Source organism: Erinaceus europaeus, chromosome 12 (assembly GCF_950295315.1).
Source record: "Erinaceus europaeus chromosome 12, mEriEur2.1, whole genome shotgun sequence".
Classification (NCBI taxonomy): Eukaryota; Metazoa; Chordata; class Mammalia; order Eulipotyphla; family Erinaceidae; genus Erinaceus; species Erinaceus europaeus.
Genome location: NC_080173.1, coordinates 11,735,547 through 11,747,916, shown reverse-complemented (window position 1 = coordinate 11,747,916; position 12,370 = coordinate 11,735,547). Strand labels below are relative to the sequence as shown.

At 45.7% G+C, this 12,370-nt stretch overlaps 1 protein-coding gene across 3 annotated transcripts; it reads left to right on the top strand.

Annotated features, from left to right (window-relative positions):
- Positions 1-17: 17 nt before the first annotated feature.
- ATP5PD (ATP synthase peripheral stalk subunit d) lies at positions 18-9,762 on the top strand. Of its 3 annotated transcripts, none has more exons than XM_007524706.3 (6): positions 18-155; positions 4,846-4,976; positions 5,271-5,367; positions 7,017-7,088; positions 9,382-9,444; positions 9,562-9,762. In XM_007524706.3, exons 2-6 carry the CDS (start codon positions 4,855-4,857, stop codon positions 9,691-9,693), a joined length of 486 nt encoding a protein of 161 aa, XP_007524768.1. In that variant the 5' UTR covers positions 18-155; positions 4,846-4,854; the 3' UTR covers positions 9,694-9,762. The 3 variants fall into 3 exon arrangements, with proteins under 3 accessions (XP_007524768.1, XP_060058712.1, XP_060058711.1); XM_060202728.1 differs by lacking the exon at positions 18-155 and adding an exon at positions 278-346; XM_060202729.1 differs by lacking the exon at positions 7,017-7,088 and having other exon boundaries at positions 19-155.
- Positions 9,763-12,370: the final 2,608 nt, after the last annotated feature.

Sequence of the window (12,370 nt, the reverse complement as noted above, 5' to 3'; positions counted from 1 at the left end):
GGGGGCGAGACTTCCGGAAACATCCCCATTGGCCACTGGCTGACCTGCCCGGCAGGGCCCGTCCCCTTGGTGTTGCGATTGGCTAGCGGGAGGGCTTCCGGTGACCCATTTCCGGTCCTTTTGCTGTGGGATCTGGGCTCCTGGGGTCGCTGAAGGTGAGTGGGCTTGGGGGCTCAGATCTCGATCGTGGTGGCTTCTTTGGCTCTGCCGCGTCTGAATTCCTGCAGTGCAGTGTCGCGGCACCGCTGAGGACTCAGGCGCTGCAGTTTCCCCGTTGGCACAGTGCCCCGCTGGGGTTTCTGCTTCGTGCGCGAGGTCGCAGAGGCCCGTCGCCACCCGGCCGCCTCTGCCTTGGGCGCCGCCACGGGCCTTGTCTCTCGCTGTGTCCCAGCGCGGCGGAGTTCAGTAGCGGGTTTGGGGGGGCGCCGTCCGGAGATCATTGGCGTCCTGAGCAGCACCCCCTCTTCCTCCGGGGCTCCCCGTATTCCAGCATTCTGCGCGGCTCGTGCAGGCTTGGTGCACCTGTTTCGCGGGGAATTCAGTGAACAGGGTGTGCGGGATCTGTTCTAAGCTTTGGAGTTCCAGCTGTCCAAAACAAACAAACAAACAAAAAACTCTTCCTGTGTGAAACCATAGTTTTAACTGCTGCTTGGAGACATCTCAGTAAGGGCTCTTGTTTCTCTGGAGTGTTTGAAAGACCAGGAAACAGACTATCCCTATCCTGCTGGGGGAGGAAAGGAAGCGGCAGGCGCTGCCCGAGTCTTTGTTCATGTTAATCACGGCGAAGATTTCTTTACCTTCCCGGGGATACAGCCTATACAACCTATAAAGCATGTAACGACCTTTAACAGGCAGTCTTCTAATGCCTGGCCCTGATCGTAATTCATTTAGGTAGATGGTTTTTTCCATATTCTGTCTTGGATTTAAAAAAAAAAAGTTTTCCATTAAATCTCATACATTTAATTGTGTATTGAACGCTTTTTTTTTAAAAAAAATATTTATTCCCTTCTGTTGCCCTTGTTGTTTTATTGTTGTTGTTATTATTTATTATTGATGTCGTCGTTGTTGGATAGGACAGAGAGAAATGGAGAGAGGAGGGGAAGACAGAGAGGGGGAGAGAAAGACAGACACCTGCAGACCTGCTTCACCGCCTGTGCAGCGACTCCCCTGCAGGTGGGGAGCCGGGGGCTTGAACCAGGATCCTTACGCCGGTCCTTGCGCTTTGCGCCACCATGTATTGAACATTTTTAAGAATTCTGATATATGGGGCTTGGGAGACAGCATAATGGTTATGCAAAACAGGCCCAAAGCTCTGAAGTTCCAGGTTCAACCCCCAGCACCACCATAAACCAGAACTGAGCAGCGCTCCGGCCTTTCTCTCTGCATCTCTTTTCATTAGAAATAAATAAATATATATATATATTTAATTTAATTTTATTTATTCCCTTTTGTTGCCCTTGTTGTTTTATTGTTGTAGTTATTATTGTTGTTGTCGTCATTGTTGGATAGGACAGAGAGAAATGGAGAGAGGAGGGGAAGACAGAGAGGAGGAGAGAAAGATAGACACCTGCAGACCTGCTTCACCGCCTGTGAAGCGACTCCCCTGCAGGTGGGGAGCCGGGGTTCGAACCGTGATCCTTATGCTGGTCCTTGTGCTTTGCGCCACCTGCGCTTAACCCGCTGCGCTACAGCCCGACTCCCATAAATATATATTTTTAAAGAATGCTGGTATATGCAGGATATGTGGTAGTGCTTCAGAGGATAACCAGACACAAGAATGTAAAGGTCTCTTGCCAATATAAGGAGGGGATGGGGAGTCGGGCGGTAGCGCAGTGGGTTAAGCGCAGGTGGCGTTAACTACGAGGACCGACATAAGGCTCCCGGTTCGAACCCCAGATCCCCACCTGCAGGGGAGTCGCTTCACAGGCAGTGAAGCAGGTCTGCAGGTGTCTGTCTTTCTCTCCCCTCTCTGTCTTCCCCTCCTCTCTCCATTTCTCTCTGTCCTATCCAACAACGACAACATCAATAACTACAACAATAAAACAACAAGGGCAACAAAAGGGAATAAATAAATAAAATAAATATTTTTTTTAAATTACGGGGGGGATAGCATCATGATTATACAAAAACTGGTGCATGAGGCTCCTCAGTCCCACCATAAGCCGGAACTGAGCAATGCTCTAGTAAAATAAAATGAAAAAAAGGAAGTTGGGCGGTAGCACAGCAGGTTAAGTGCACGTGTTGCAAAGCGCAAGGACCAGCTTAAGGATCCTGGTTCGAGCCCCAGGCTCCCCACCTGCAGGGGAGTCGCTTCACAGGTGGTGAAGCAGGTCTGCAGGTGTCTGTCTTTCTCTCCCCCCCTCTGTCTTCCCCTCCTCTCTCCATTTCTCTCTGTCCTATCCAACAACAATGACATCAATAATAACTACAACAATAAAAAAACAACAAGGGCAACAAAAAGAATAAATAAATTAATTTTTAAAAAGTTTTTTTAAAAAAGCCTAATAAGGAGGGGATGGAAAGCCCTTTAAGTTCAGAGAAGACTAGAACAAACTGATGTGTGTGTTTGATACTTTTGCCAGCCTTTTGAGGTAAGCAGGGCTGAATTTAACCCCATTTTGCAGATGAGGAAAGTGGTTTTTTTTTTTACATATTTTATTGTCACCTGGAACCTGGTACCTACACTACAAATCCACTGCTCCCAAGATCCTGCCCTTCCTCTTTCTCTCCCTTCCTTCCTTTCTCCCTCCCTCCCTTCCTTCCTTCCTTATTTCCTTCCTTCCTAGAAAGGTGGTGAGATAGGATCAGCTGACCTGGCTGGTACACCTGCTTTGCCATGCCAGTGTCCCAGATTCCAGCCCAGCCGCCACCACTATGATGTGTGCTATCTCCTAACCCCTTGTTTGTTTGTTTTAATTTATTTCATCAGAGAGCAGGACTCTGGCATATGCTGTTCCAGGAGTTGAACTCAGGAGCTCAATTGTACAAACCCCCAAATGCTACACCACTATGCCATCCCACTGCTCCTGGCAGCCATGTTTCTTTTCCATTGTTGTTGTTGTTGCTGTTATTGGCGTTACTGTTGCTATTGCTGTTGTTGTTGGATAGGACAGAGAAATTAAGAGAGGAGGGGAAGACAGACTGGGAGAGAAAGACACCTGAAAACCTGCTTCACGGCTTGCCAAGCAAACCCCGCCCCCATCCCCCCCCACCCCCGCAGGTGGGGAGCCGGAGGTTCGAACTAGTATCCTTGCGCGGGTCCCTGTGCTTCACGCCATGTGCACTTAACCACCACTGCCTGACTCTGTTTGTATTAAGATTTATTTTCATAGGAGTGAACAGAGCAGTGCTCAGCTCTGGCCTATGGATGTGCTGGGAATTGAGTCTGGGGCCTCAGGCATGCGCACCCGGTGCTCTACCGACTGTGCTATCTCCCCTGCCCATTTCTTTCTTTCTTTTTTTTTTTTTTACTTCTTTTTTTTGTTGTTGTCCTTGTTTTTATCATTGTTGTGGTTATTATTATTGTTGTTGATGTTGCTGTTGCCGGATAGGACAGAGAAATGGAGAGAGGAGGGGAAGACAGACAGGAGGAGAGAAAGACAGACACCTGCAGACCTGCATCACCGATTGTGAAGCGACTCCCCTGCAGGTGGGGAGCTGGGAGCTCGAGCCCGGATCCTTAAGCCGGTCCTCAAGTTTCACGCCATGTGCGCTTAACCAGCTGCTGTACAGCCCAACCCCCTATCTTTTATTTTTATTCCCTTTTGTTGCCCTTGTTGTTTTATTATTGTTGTTATTGGATAGGACAGAGAAAAATGGAGAGAGGAGGGGGAAAGAAAGACAGACACCTGCAGACCTGCTTCACCGCCTGTGAAGCGACTGTCCTGCAGGTGGGGAGCCGGGGGCTCGAACCAGGATCCTCACGCCGGTCCTTGCACTTTGCGCCACGTGCGCTTAACCCGCTGTGCTACCGCCGGACTCCTCCGACCCCCTATTTGTTTATTTTCTTACCAGAGTGCCACTCAGCACTGGCTACTGGTGGTGACAGATTAAATCTGGAGCCTTGGGCAGAAGAGGTTGGGCAGAGCGTGCCCCTTGCCGGGCTCAGATTGCAGTCCTAGGAGCACACCGGAAGTGCTGTGGGTGCAGCCTTGTGCCTTCTCTCTCAGTCTCTGAATGGAAACGCATCCCAGTCTAGTGGAGCTGCTGCCTGAGTGTCTGTGCTTATACGGCGCAGCGCATGAGTATTACCTTAGCAGTATCCTTAAGTCGACACAGGTAACTGCTTTTAAGGAAACACAGGAGAGAGAGAAAAAGAAAAACAAACAAACAAATAATAAAGGAATAGAGGGAGGACAATGTAGGTGAGAGAGTGCATTTCTATCCCAGGCTGGGCTAGGAGATAGAGCAAACACCTAACCATGTGTGACACTGTGGGTTTGAGGCCTGGCAACACACAGAAGCACCACCACCAAGCAGGGTGGGAGTGAAGGGCAGCTCCACAGATGGTAGAGTGGTGTAGTGCTGTCGTTCCCCCCATCTAAACTGAAAAGAATGGAAAAATCTGTCTGGGGGTGGTAGAATCATGCATTCCATGAGGCGCGCACACACCTACACGCTCTTTTTCCCAACTGTTAAGCCCACTAAGTGCTCTTTTTCCCAGTTGTTAAGTAAGCCCACTAAGTGCTCTTTTTCCCAGTTGTTAAGTAAGCCCACTAAGTGCTCTTTTTCCCAGCTGTTAAGTAAGCCCACTAAGTGCTCCTGTGATAGTACTTAGAGCATGTTTGTAAGATGCTCTTTAGAGGATTCTGAAAGTTCTGTTTTGATTCGACTTTCATTTTCCAGGATTTTAAGATGGCTGGAAGAAAACTTGCTTTAAAGACCATTGACTGGGTAGCTTTTGGGGAGATCATCCCCCGAAACCAGAAGGCCATTGCTAACTCCCTGAAATCTTGGAATGAGACCCTTACCACCAGGTCAGTACCATTCTGAAAGAGAGTTTCTTGACTTGCCACTGAATATGGAAGCAAAACTGCTTTGGAGTTATAGGTGAATTTTTGATGGTCTTCTGACAGAAAACAGAGCTCTAATTATTTTCCAATTGAAAGGGTTTTTTGTTTGTTTATTTTATTGATTTGGAGTCCTATGATCTCTATCACAAAGTGTGATGATAATTGCAAAGTTTAGGACTAAGGAAACAGGGAGATAACTGTGCTTGTTTTTCTGTTGCTCATGAAGTGGCCCTGACAGTTGCTTTTCCATTTGATCAGGTTGGCTGCTCTACCTGAAAAACCACCTGCCATCGACTGGGCTTACTACAAGGCCAATGTAGCTAAGGCTGGCTTGGTAGATGACTTTGAGAAGAAGGTAAGACTAGGCAACTTGTTTGTTTTTTACCAGAGCACTGCTCAGCTCTGGCTTATGGTGGCGTGGGGGATTGAACCTGAGACTTTGGAGCCTTGGGCATGAGAGTCTCTTTACATAACCATTATGCTACCTACCCTCCACCCAAGACTAGGCAACTTGTAATGTGACCCCAGTTCAAGCCCTGGGTCCCCACCTGCAGGGGGAAAGCTTCACGAGTGGTGAAGGGGTCTCTCTGTCTCTCTCCCTTTGTATCTCCTCCCTCTCCCCTCTCAATTTCTCTGTCTGTCTCCAATGATAAATAAAATAAAGAGATTATAAATAAGTAAATAAGGAAGGTATACAGTTACAAATGCATGATGACAGTGAGAAAAGAAAAGTGGATTTAGAGTTAACATACAGATGGCGAAGGAAGCTCAGGAGAGTTGGGTTTAGCCGAAGGTTTCGTCGTGGTTAACATCTTATCCAGGTTATTCATTCATCAGGTTTCTTAGAATTGATTTCTCTTACCTTCCACTTACATTTCTCTTACAATCCACTTACCTTCTTTTGATAAATGTAATCCCCAGAATCCAATCCCAAGTTTGTTAGTTCATCTAAGAGATGCTTATTGAGGGCCTGCTCTGTGCTAGGACAGTGCTAAGCTGGGCTGTATTGCTCAGCTAGTCTTCTTAGGCCATGCCATTCCACTGTGCGTAAAAACTTCTGTCAGTGGTAAGGGAGGTGGTGCAGTGATAAAGCTTTGGACTCTCAAGCATGAGGTCCTGAGTTCAATCCCCGACAGCACACGTGCCAGAGTGATGTCTGGTTCTTTCTCTCTCCTCCTGTCTTTCTCATTAATAAATAAATAAAATCTTTTTTTAAAAAAGGCTTCTGTCAGTTAAGCCCATTGGGGTTTTATTTAAAAGAGAGCTTAGGGGAGTTGGGCGGTAGCACAGTGGATTAAGTGCACGTGGCGCAAAGCACAAAAGCCAGCATAAGGATCCCAGTTCGAGCCCCCGGCTCCCCACCTTCAGGGGAGTCGCTTCACGGGCGGTGAAGCAGGTCTGCCAGTGTCTGTCTTTCTCTCCCCCTCTTTGTCTTCCCCTCCTCTCTCCATTTCTCTCTGTCCTATCCAGCAATGATGACAACAACAATAACAATAATAACTACAACAACAATAAAAAACAAGGGCGACTAAAAGGAAAATAAGTATTTTGAAAAATGTAAAAAACAAAGAGCTTAGGGAAGTCGGGCAACAACAATGACAACACAACAATAAGGAAACAACATGGGCAACAAAAGGGACTAAGTAAATATTTTTTAAAAAACTAAAAAAAAGAGAGAGCTCAGGCCAGGTGGTGGCACACACGGTTGAACGCAAACATCACCATGCACAAGGACCTAGGTTCAAGCCCCCAGTCCTCACCTGCAGGGGGAAAGCTTCACTTTGAAACCCAACTGTCTCAGATGAAGAACAAAAGCTCGTCATGATTAAGCATTGTGAGGCTGGGTGACAGCCCTCCCGGTAGAGTACCCACTGTGGAGGGAGGAACAAGCTTCACGAGTGTGAAAAGGATGCGTTTTCATATGCTCTGTAAGGGCTAAAGGCTTTGAATCCTGTCTTTGAACTCCTGGGTATACTGACAATGACTCACTGTCCCTGTGTGTAGTTCAATGCCCTGAAGGTTCCTGTGCCAGAAGATAAATATACAGCCCTGGTGGATGCTGAAGAGAAAGAAGATGTAAGTAGTTGAAACTTACTTTCGAATTCCCTTCCTGCCAACAGCTCTGGATCTGAAGGTTGAGAGACCTAAAGGGAGCAATGAAAGAGAATAAGCAGGGCCGGGCGGTGGCGCACCTGGTTGAGCAACATGTTACAGTGCAAAAGGACCCGGGTTCGAGCCCCTGGCCCCCACCTGCAGGGGGAAAACTTTGCGAGTGGTGAAGCAGGGCTGCAGGTGTCTCTCTGTCTCCTCCTTCCCTCTCAGTTTCTGGCTGTTCCTATCCAATAAATAAAGATATTAAAAAGAGAGAGAGAGAATAAGCTACTAATAAATGTGGTGACATGAATGTACCTCAGAGATGCTGAGTAGGGCCCGGAAGACAGAACTCCCGTCCCTGACTTCTGAGTTTCTGGACCCAGTCCCCAGCAAGACTATAAACCGGAGCTGAGCACGGTGGATACAGTATCAGACCTTCAAGCAAGAGGTCATCCTGGGTTTCATGCCCAGGATTGTATGTGCTCTGGTTCTCTCTCTCTCTCCCTCCTTCTTATCAATAAGTAACACTTTTTTTTTTTTTTGGTAAAATAAAATAGCCTACGAGTTAATATCATATGGTTCCCCTGAAACAGCCACCATTGCTTCGTTTGTTGGCTTTGTTTTGTTTACCAGAACACTGCTCAGCTCTGACTTAAGGTGGTGCTGGGGATTGAACCTGGGCTCTTTGGTGCCTGAGGCACGAAAGCCTTTTTGCATAACCAGTATACTGCCTCACCAGGGTATACGATTGCCACCAGGGTTGTTGTTGGGGCTTGGTGTTAGCACTACAAATCCACTGCTCCTGGCAGTCATTTTTTTCCTTTTTTTTTTTCCCCCCTTTCTAACTTTTATTAGATAGGACAGAGAAAAATTGAGAGGGGAAGGGAGATACAGAGAGAGGGAGAGAAAGACAGCTGCAGACCTGCTTTACTACTTGTGAAGTAGACCCCCTGCAAATGGGTAGCAGGGGCTTGAACTCGGTCCTTCTGCTTGGTAATAGGTATGTTTAACTGGGTGCTCCACCGCTCAGCCCTCAGCTTCTATCTTAAAAAAAAAAAAAAAAAAAGTGTTCTCTGTGATCCGGGAGGTGGCACAATGGATAAAGCATTGGATTCTCAAGCATGAGGTCTGAGTTCAGTCCCCGGTAGCACATGTACCAGAGTGATACCTGGTTCTTTCTCTCTCTCCTATCTTTCTCATTAGTAAATAAATATAATTTTTTTAAAAAAAAAAAAGTGTTCTCTGGGAGTGGAGGAATTGTAGGCGCAGAGACTCTGTGATGACCCTGGTGACAATGATATTCTATATTAAAATAGAAGAAGAAGAAAAGGAAAAACCATATTGAGTGGTACTCTGAATTTGTGTGTTGTCTCCTGTATCCATTATACCTCACCAAAGCTGTCCAGAACAATTAAGGAGTTGTAATTGCGTAGAAAAATTGTCAGACACAGTATTCACATCTGTAACTATTGGCTTAAATGCAGTGAGAGCAAAATGTTGGAACCTGGGGCCCAGTGGTGATGCACCTGGTTGAGTGCATGTGTCACAGTGCACAAGGACTGGGGTTCAAGCCCCAGTTCCCACCTGCAGGGGAGAAGCTTCATGAGTGGTGAGACAGGGCTGCAGGTGATTCTCTGTCTCTCCCCCCACCCACCCACCCTGCAGTTTCCCCAGTCCTCTAGATTCTGGCTGCTTCTATCCAATAAAAACAAAAAACGAGTCAGGCGGTAGTGCAGTGGGTTAAGCGAAGGTGGCGCTAAGCTCAAAGACGGATATAAGGATCCTGGTTTGAGCCCCTGGCTCCCCACCTGCAGGGGAGTCACTTCACAGGCGGTGAAGCAGGTCTGCAGGTGTCTATCTTTCTCTCCCCCGCTCTGTCTTCCCCCATCTCTCTCTATTTCTCTCTGTCCTATCCAACAATGACGACAACAACAATAATAACTACAACAGTAAAAAACAACAGGGTAATAAAAGGAAATAAATAAATAAATATTTTTTAAAAATAAAAAATGACTACCAAACAGAGGTGAGGGTAGGTGTGCTATGATTTGTCTTGACCATTCAGTGACCACCCGCTATGAAACACACTCATCAGGCTAGAGAAGTAATTCCTGGTCTGCCACCACACGTTCTCTTGTGTAGATTTCTTGGTTGGTATTAGTGAAAGCTGTGAGAGTGGGAACACTTAAATGGAGTCTGGGCTTCTTATCTTGGAATCCTCAGGGTCAGGAAGTATAACTGGATTTTAAAACAGAATTTCTCCCTTCTCTTAAAGGTTAAAAGTTGTGCTGAGTTTGTGTCTCTCTCAAATGTCAAAATTGAGGAATATCAGAAAGAGGTAAGGATGAGCCCTTTCCTGTAATGTTTTCTCTCCTTTACAATCATACAACTTTAATTTGGATTCTTTCTGCATTTCTGCACTTTATTTCCCTTAACACATTTCACTTTCTTGCAGCTGGAAAGGCTGAGAAACATAATTCCATTTGAGCTGATGACCATCGAGGACCTGAATGAAGCCTTCCCAGAAACTAAATTAGACACGAAGAAGTATCCCTATTGGCCTCACAGGCCAATCGAAAGTTTATAAACTCAAGTCTGGGAGAAAACCCTAACCCTTGTGTCATGAGCTCTGGACATTAAAAATAATTACATAGTTGTCTCTCTCTTTCTGTGTGTGATCATTTGCGGTTGTGATAGTTACATCTCGCTGGAAGTTTTTTTTTTTTCTTCCTAAGAAATGAGGCTCCTTGTCTCCCTCCTTATCTGTCTCTCTCAGAAAAAGTCATTCTGGAATGGTGAAGCCCTGGGTGGGTGACAATAAAATAAATAAATAATAAACTTTTTTTTTCCCCCTCCAGCGTTATTGCTGGGCTCGGTGCCTGCACCATGAATCTACCGCTCCTAGAGGCCATTTTTCCCCCTTTTGTTGCCCTTGTTGTTGTAGCTTCATTGTGGTTATTATTATTGCCATTGTTGATGTTGTTTGTTGTTGGATACAACAGAGAGAAATGGGGAGGGGGAAAAAGAGAAAGACACCTGCAGACCTGCTTCACTGCCCGTGAAGTGACTCCCCTGCAGGTGGGGAGCCGGGTGCTTGAACCGGGATCCTTACGCTGGTCCTTGTGCTTTGCACCACATGCGCTTAACCCACTGCGCCACCGCCCGATCCCCAATAAACTTTTTTTTTTTAAGATAAGAGGCAGAGAGAAATTGAAAGAGACCACAGCACCAAAGCTTTATTTTTTTTTAATTTATTGAGGAATTAATGTTTTACATTTGACAGTAAATATAATAGTTTGTACATGCATAACATTTCTCAATATTCCACACAATACTACAACCCCCACTAGGTCCTCTGCCATCCTGTTCCAGGACCTGAACTCTACCCCCTACCCACTCCAGAGTGTCCTACTTTGGTGTAGTACACCAACTCCTGTCCAAGTTCTGCTTAGTGTTTTCTGATCTTGTTTTTCAACTTCTGCCCATGAGTGAGATCATCCCATATTCATTCTTCTGTTTTTTTTATTATTATTTTAAATATTTGTTTTCCCTTTTGTTGCCCTTGTTTTATTGTAGTTATTACTATTGTTCTTGATGTCATCGTTGTTGGATAGGACAGAGAGAAATGGAGAGAGGAGGGGAAGAGAGAGAGAGGAAGATAAGACACCTGCTTCACCGCCTGTGAAGCGACTCCCTTGCAGGTGGGGAGCCGGGGTTTGAGCCGGGATCCTTACGCCGGTCCTTGTGCCTTGAGCCACCTGTGCTTAACCCGCTGTGCTACAGCTCGACTCCCCATTCTTCTGTTTCTGACTTAACATGATTTCTTCAAGCTCCATCTATGATGGACTAGAAATGTTGCAATCATTTTTAATAGCTGAGTAGTATTCCATGGTGTATCTAGACCACAACTTGCTCAGCCACTTACCTGTTGTTGGACACCTGGGTTGCTTCCAGGTTTTGACTATTACAAATTGTGCTGCCAAGAACATAGGTGTACACGAATCTTTTGGGTTGGGTGTGTTTGGTTCCTTAGGATATATCCCTAGGAGAGGAATTGCAGGGTCATAGGGTAGGTCCCTTTCTAGCCCAAAGCTTTCTTGAGTGCAGTAGAGATCAGACTTGAACATGGGTCGCTTGTATGGGAAAGCAGCACACCAAGTAAGCTATTTCACTTATCCTAAATAATTATAAATAAAATGGCTGGGGAGACAGCATACTGGTTCTCCAGAAGACTCATGCCTGAGGCTCTGAGGTCCCAGATTCAGTCCCCCATCAGCCAGAGCTGAGCAGTGCTCTGGTTAAATAAAATTAAGGAAATAACTATAAAATGTAAAGGTAAGGGCCAAAGATACAACTCAGCCTGTTGAGGCACAGAATTTGCATCCATGAGCATCGGGGATTGAACCCCAGTCACAGTATGGAACACAAGGTTTCTGGTCATATCACCCTACAGGGGTCTGAAGTCAACTTCATGACTGAGGCACCGCATATGGGTGTAGCTGCCTACGAAACCACAAATGGTGGAGCAGTGCTGTGATGACTCCCTATTTTATTTTATTTTTCCTAATAAAAGATGAGAGGGGAGTCGAGTGGTAGCACAGCGGGTTAAGCGCAGTTGGTACAAAGCACAAGGACTGGTTTAAGAATCCTTGTTCGAACCCCTGGCTCCCCACCTGCAGGGGAGTCGCTTCACAAGTGGTGAAGCAGGTCTGCAGGTATCTGTCTTTCTCTCCCCCTCTTTGTCTTCCCCCCTCTATCCATTTCTCTCTGTCCTATCCAATGATGACATCAGTAACAACAACAATAATAACTACAACAAGGGCAACAAAAGAGAAAATAAATATAAAAAATTAAAAAAATAAACATTTAAAAAAAAAAAGAGGGAGAGAAAAAACATCACTAGCATATAGAATGCTAGGGATTGGACTAAGAATCTGATGCTTTCAAGTTAAATGCTTTACCACTCTGCAGGCCCCATTTCATCTTACCCTCTATTGAAATTAAAAAATAAATAAATAACCCTAGAGGCAAATAAATAAATTAAATAAATTTAAAAGTAGCACCCTAAAATCTAAAATCTAGTTTGGAATAGAGAGAACAGGAATATAAATGATTCCAGAGAAGAAAGGAAAACCCTCTGCATTCTTTTTAATATCAGGGCTTCAAATACGTGAGATTCTACTGCTGTCCCCAGACTTTCATATAGAGACACACAAGAGGGAGAAGCACCACCACACAGGGGCTTCCTCTGGTGGTATTTCTAT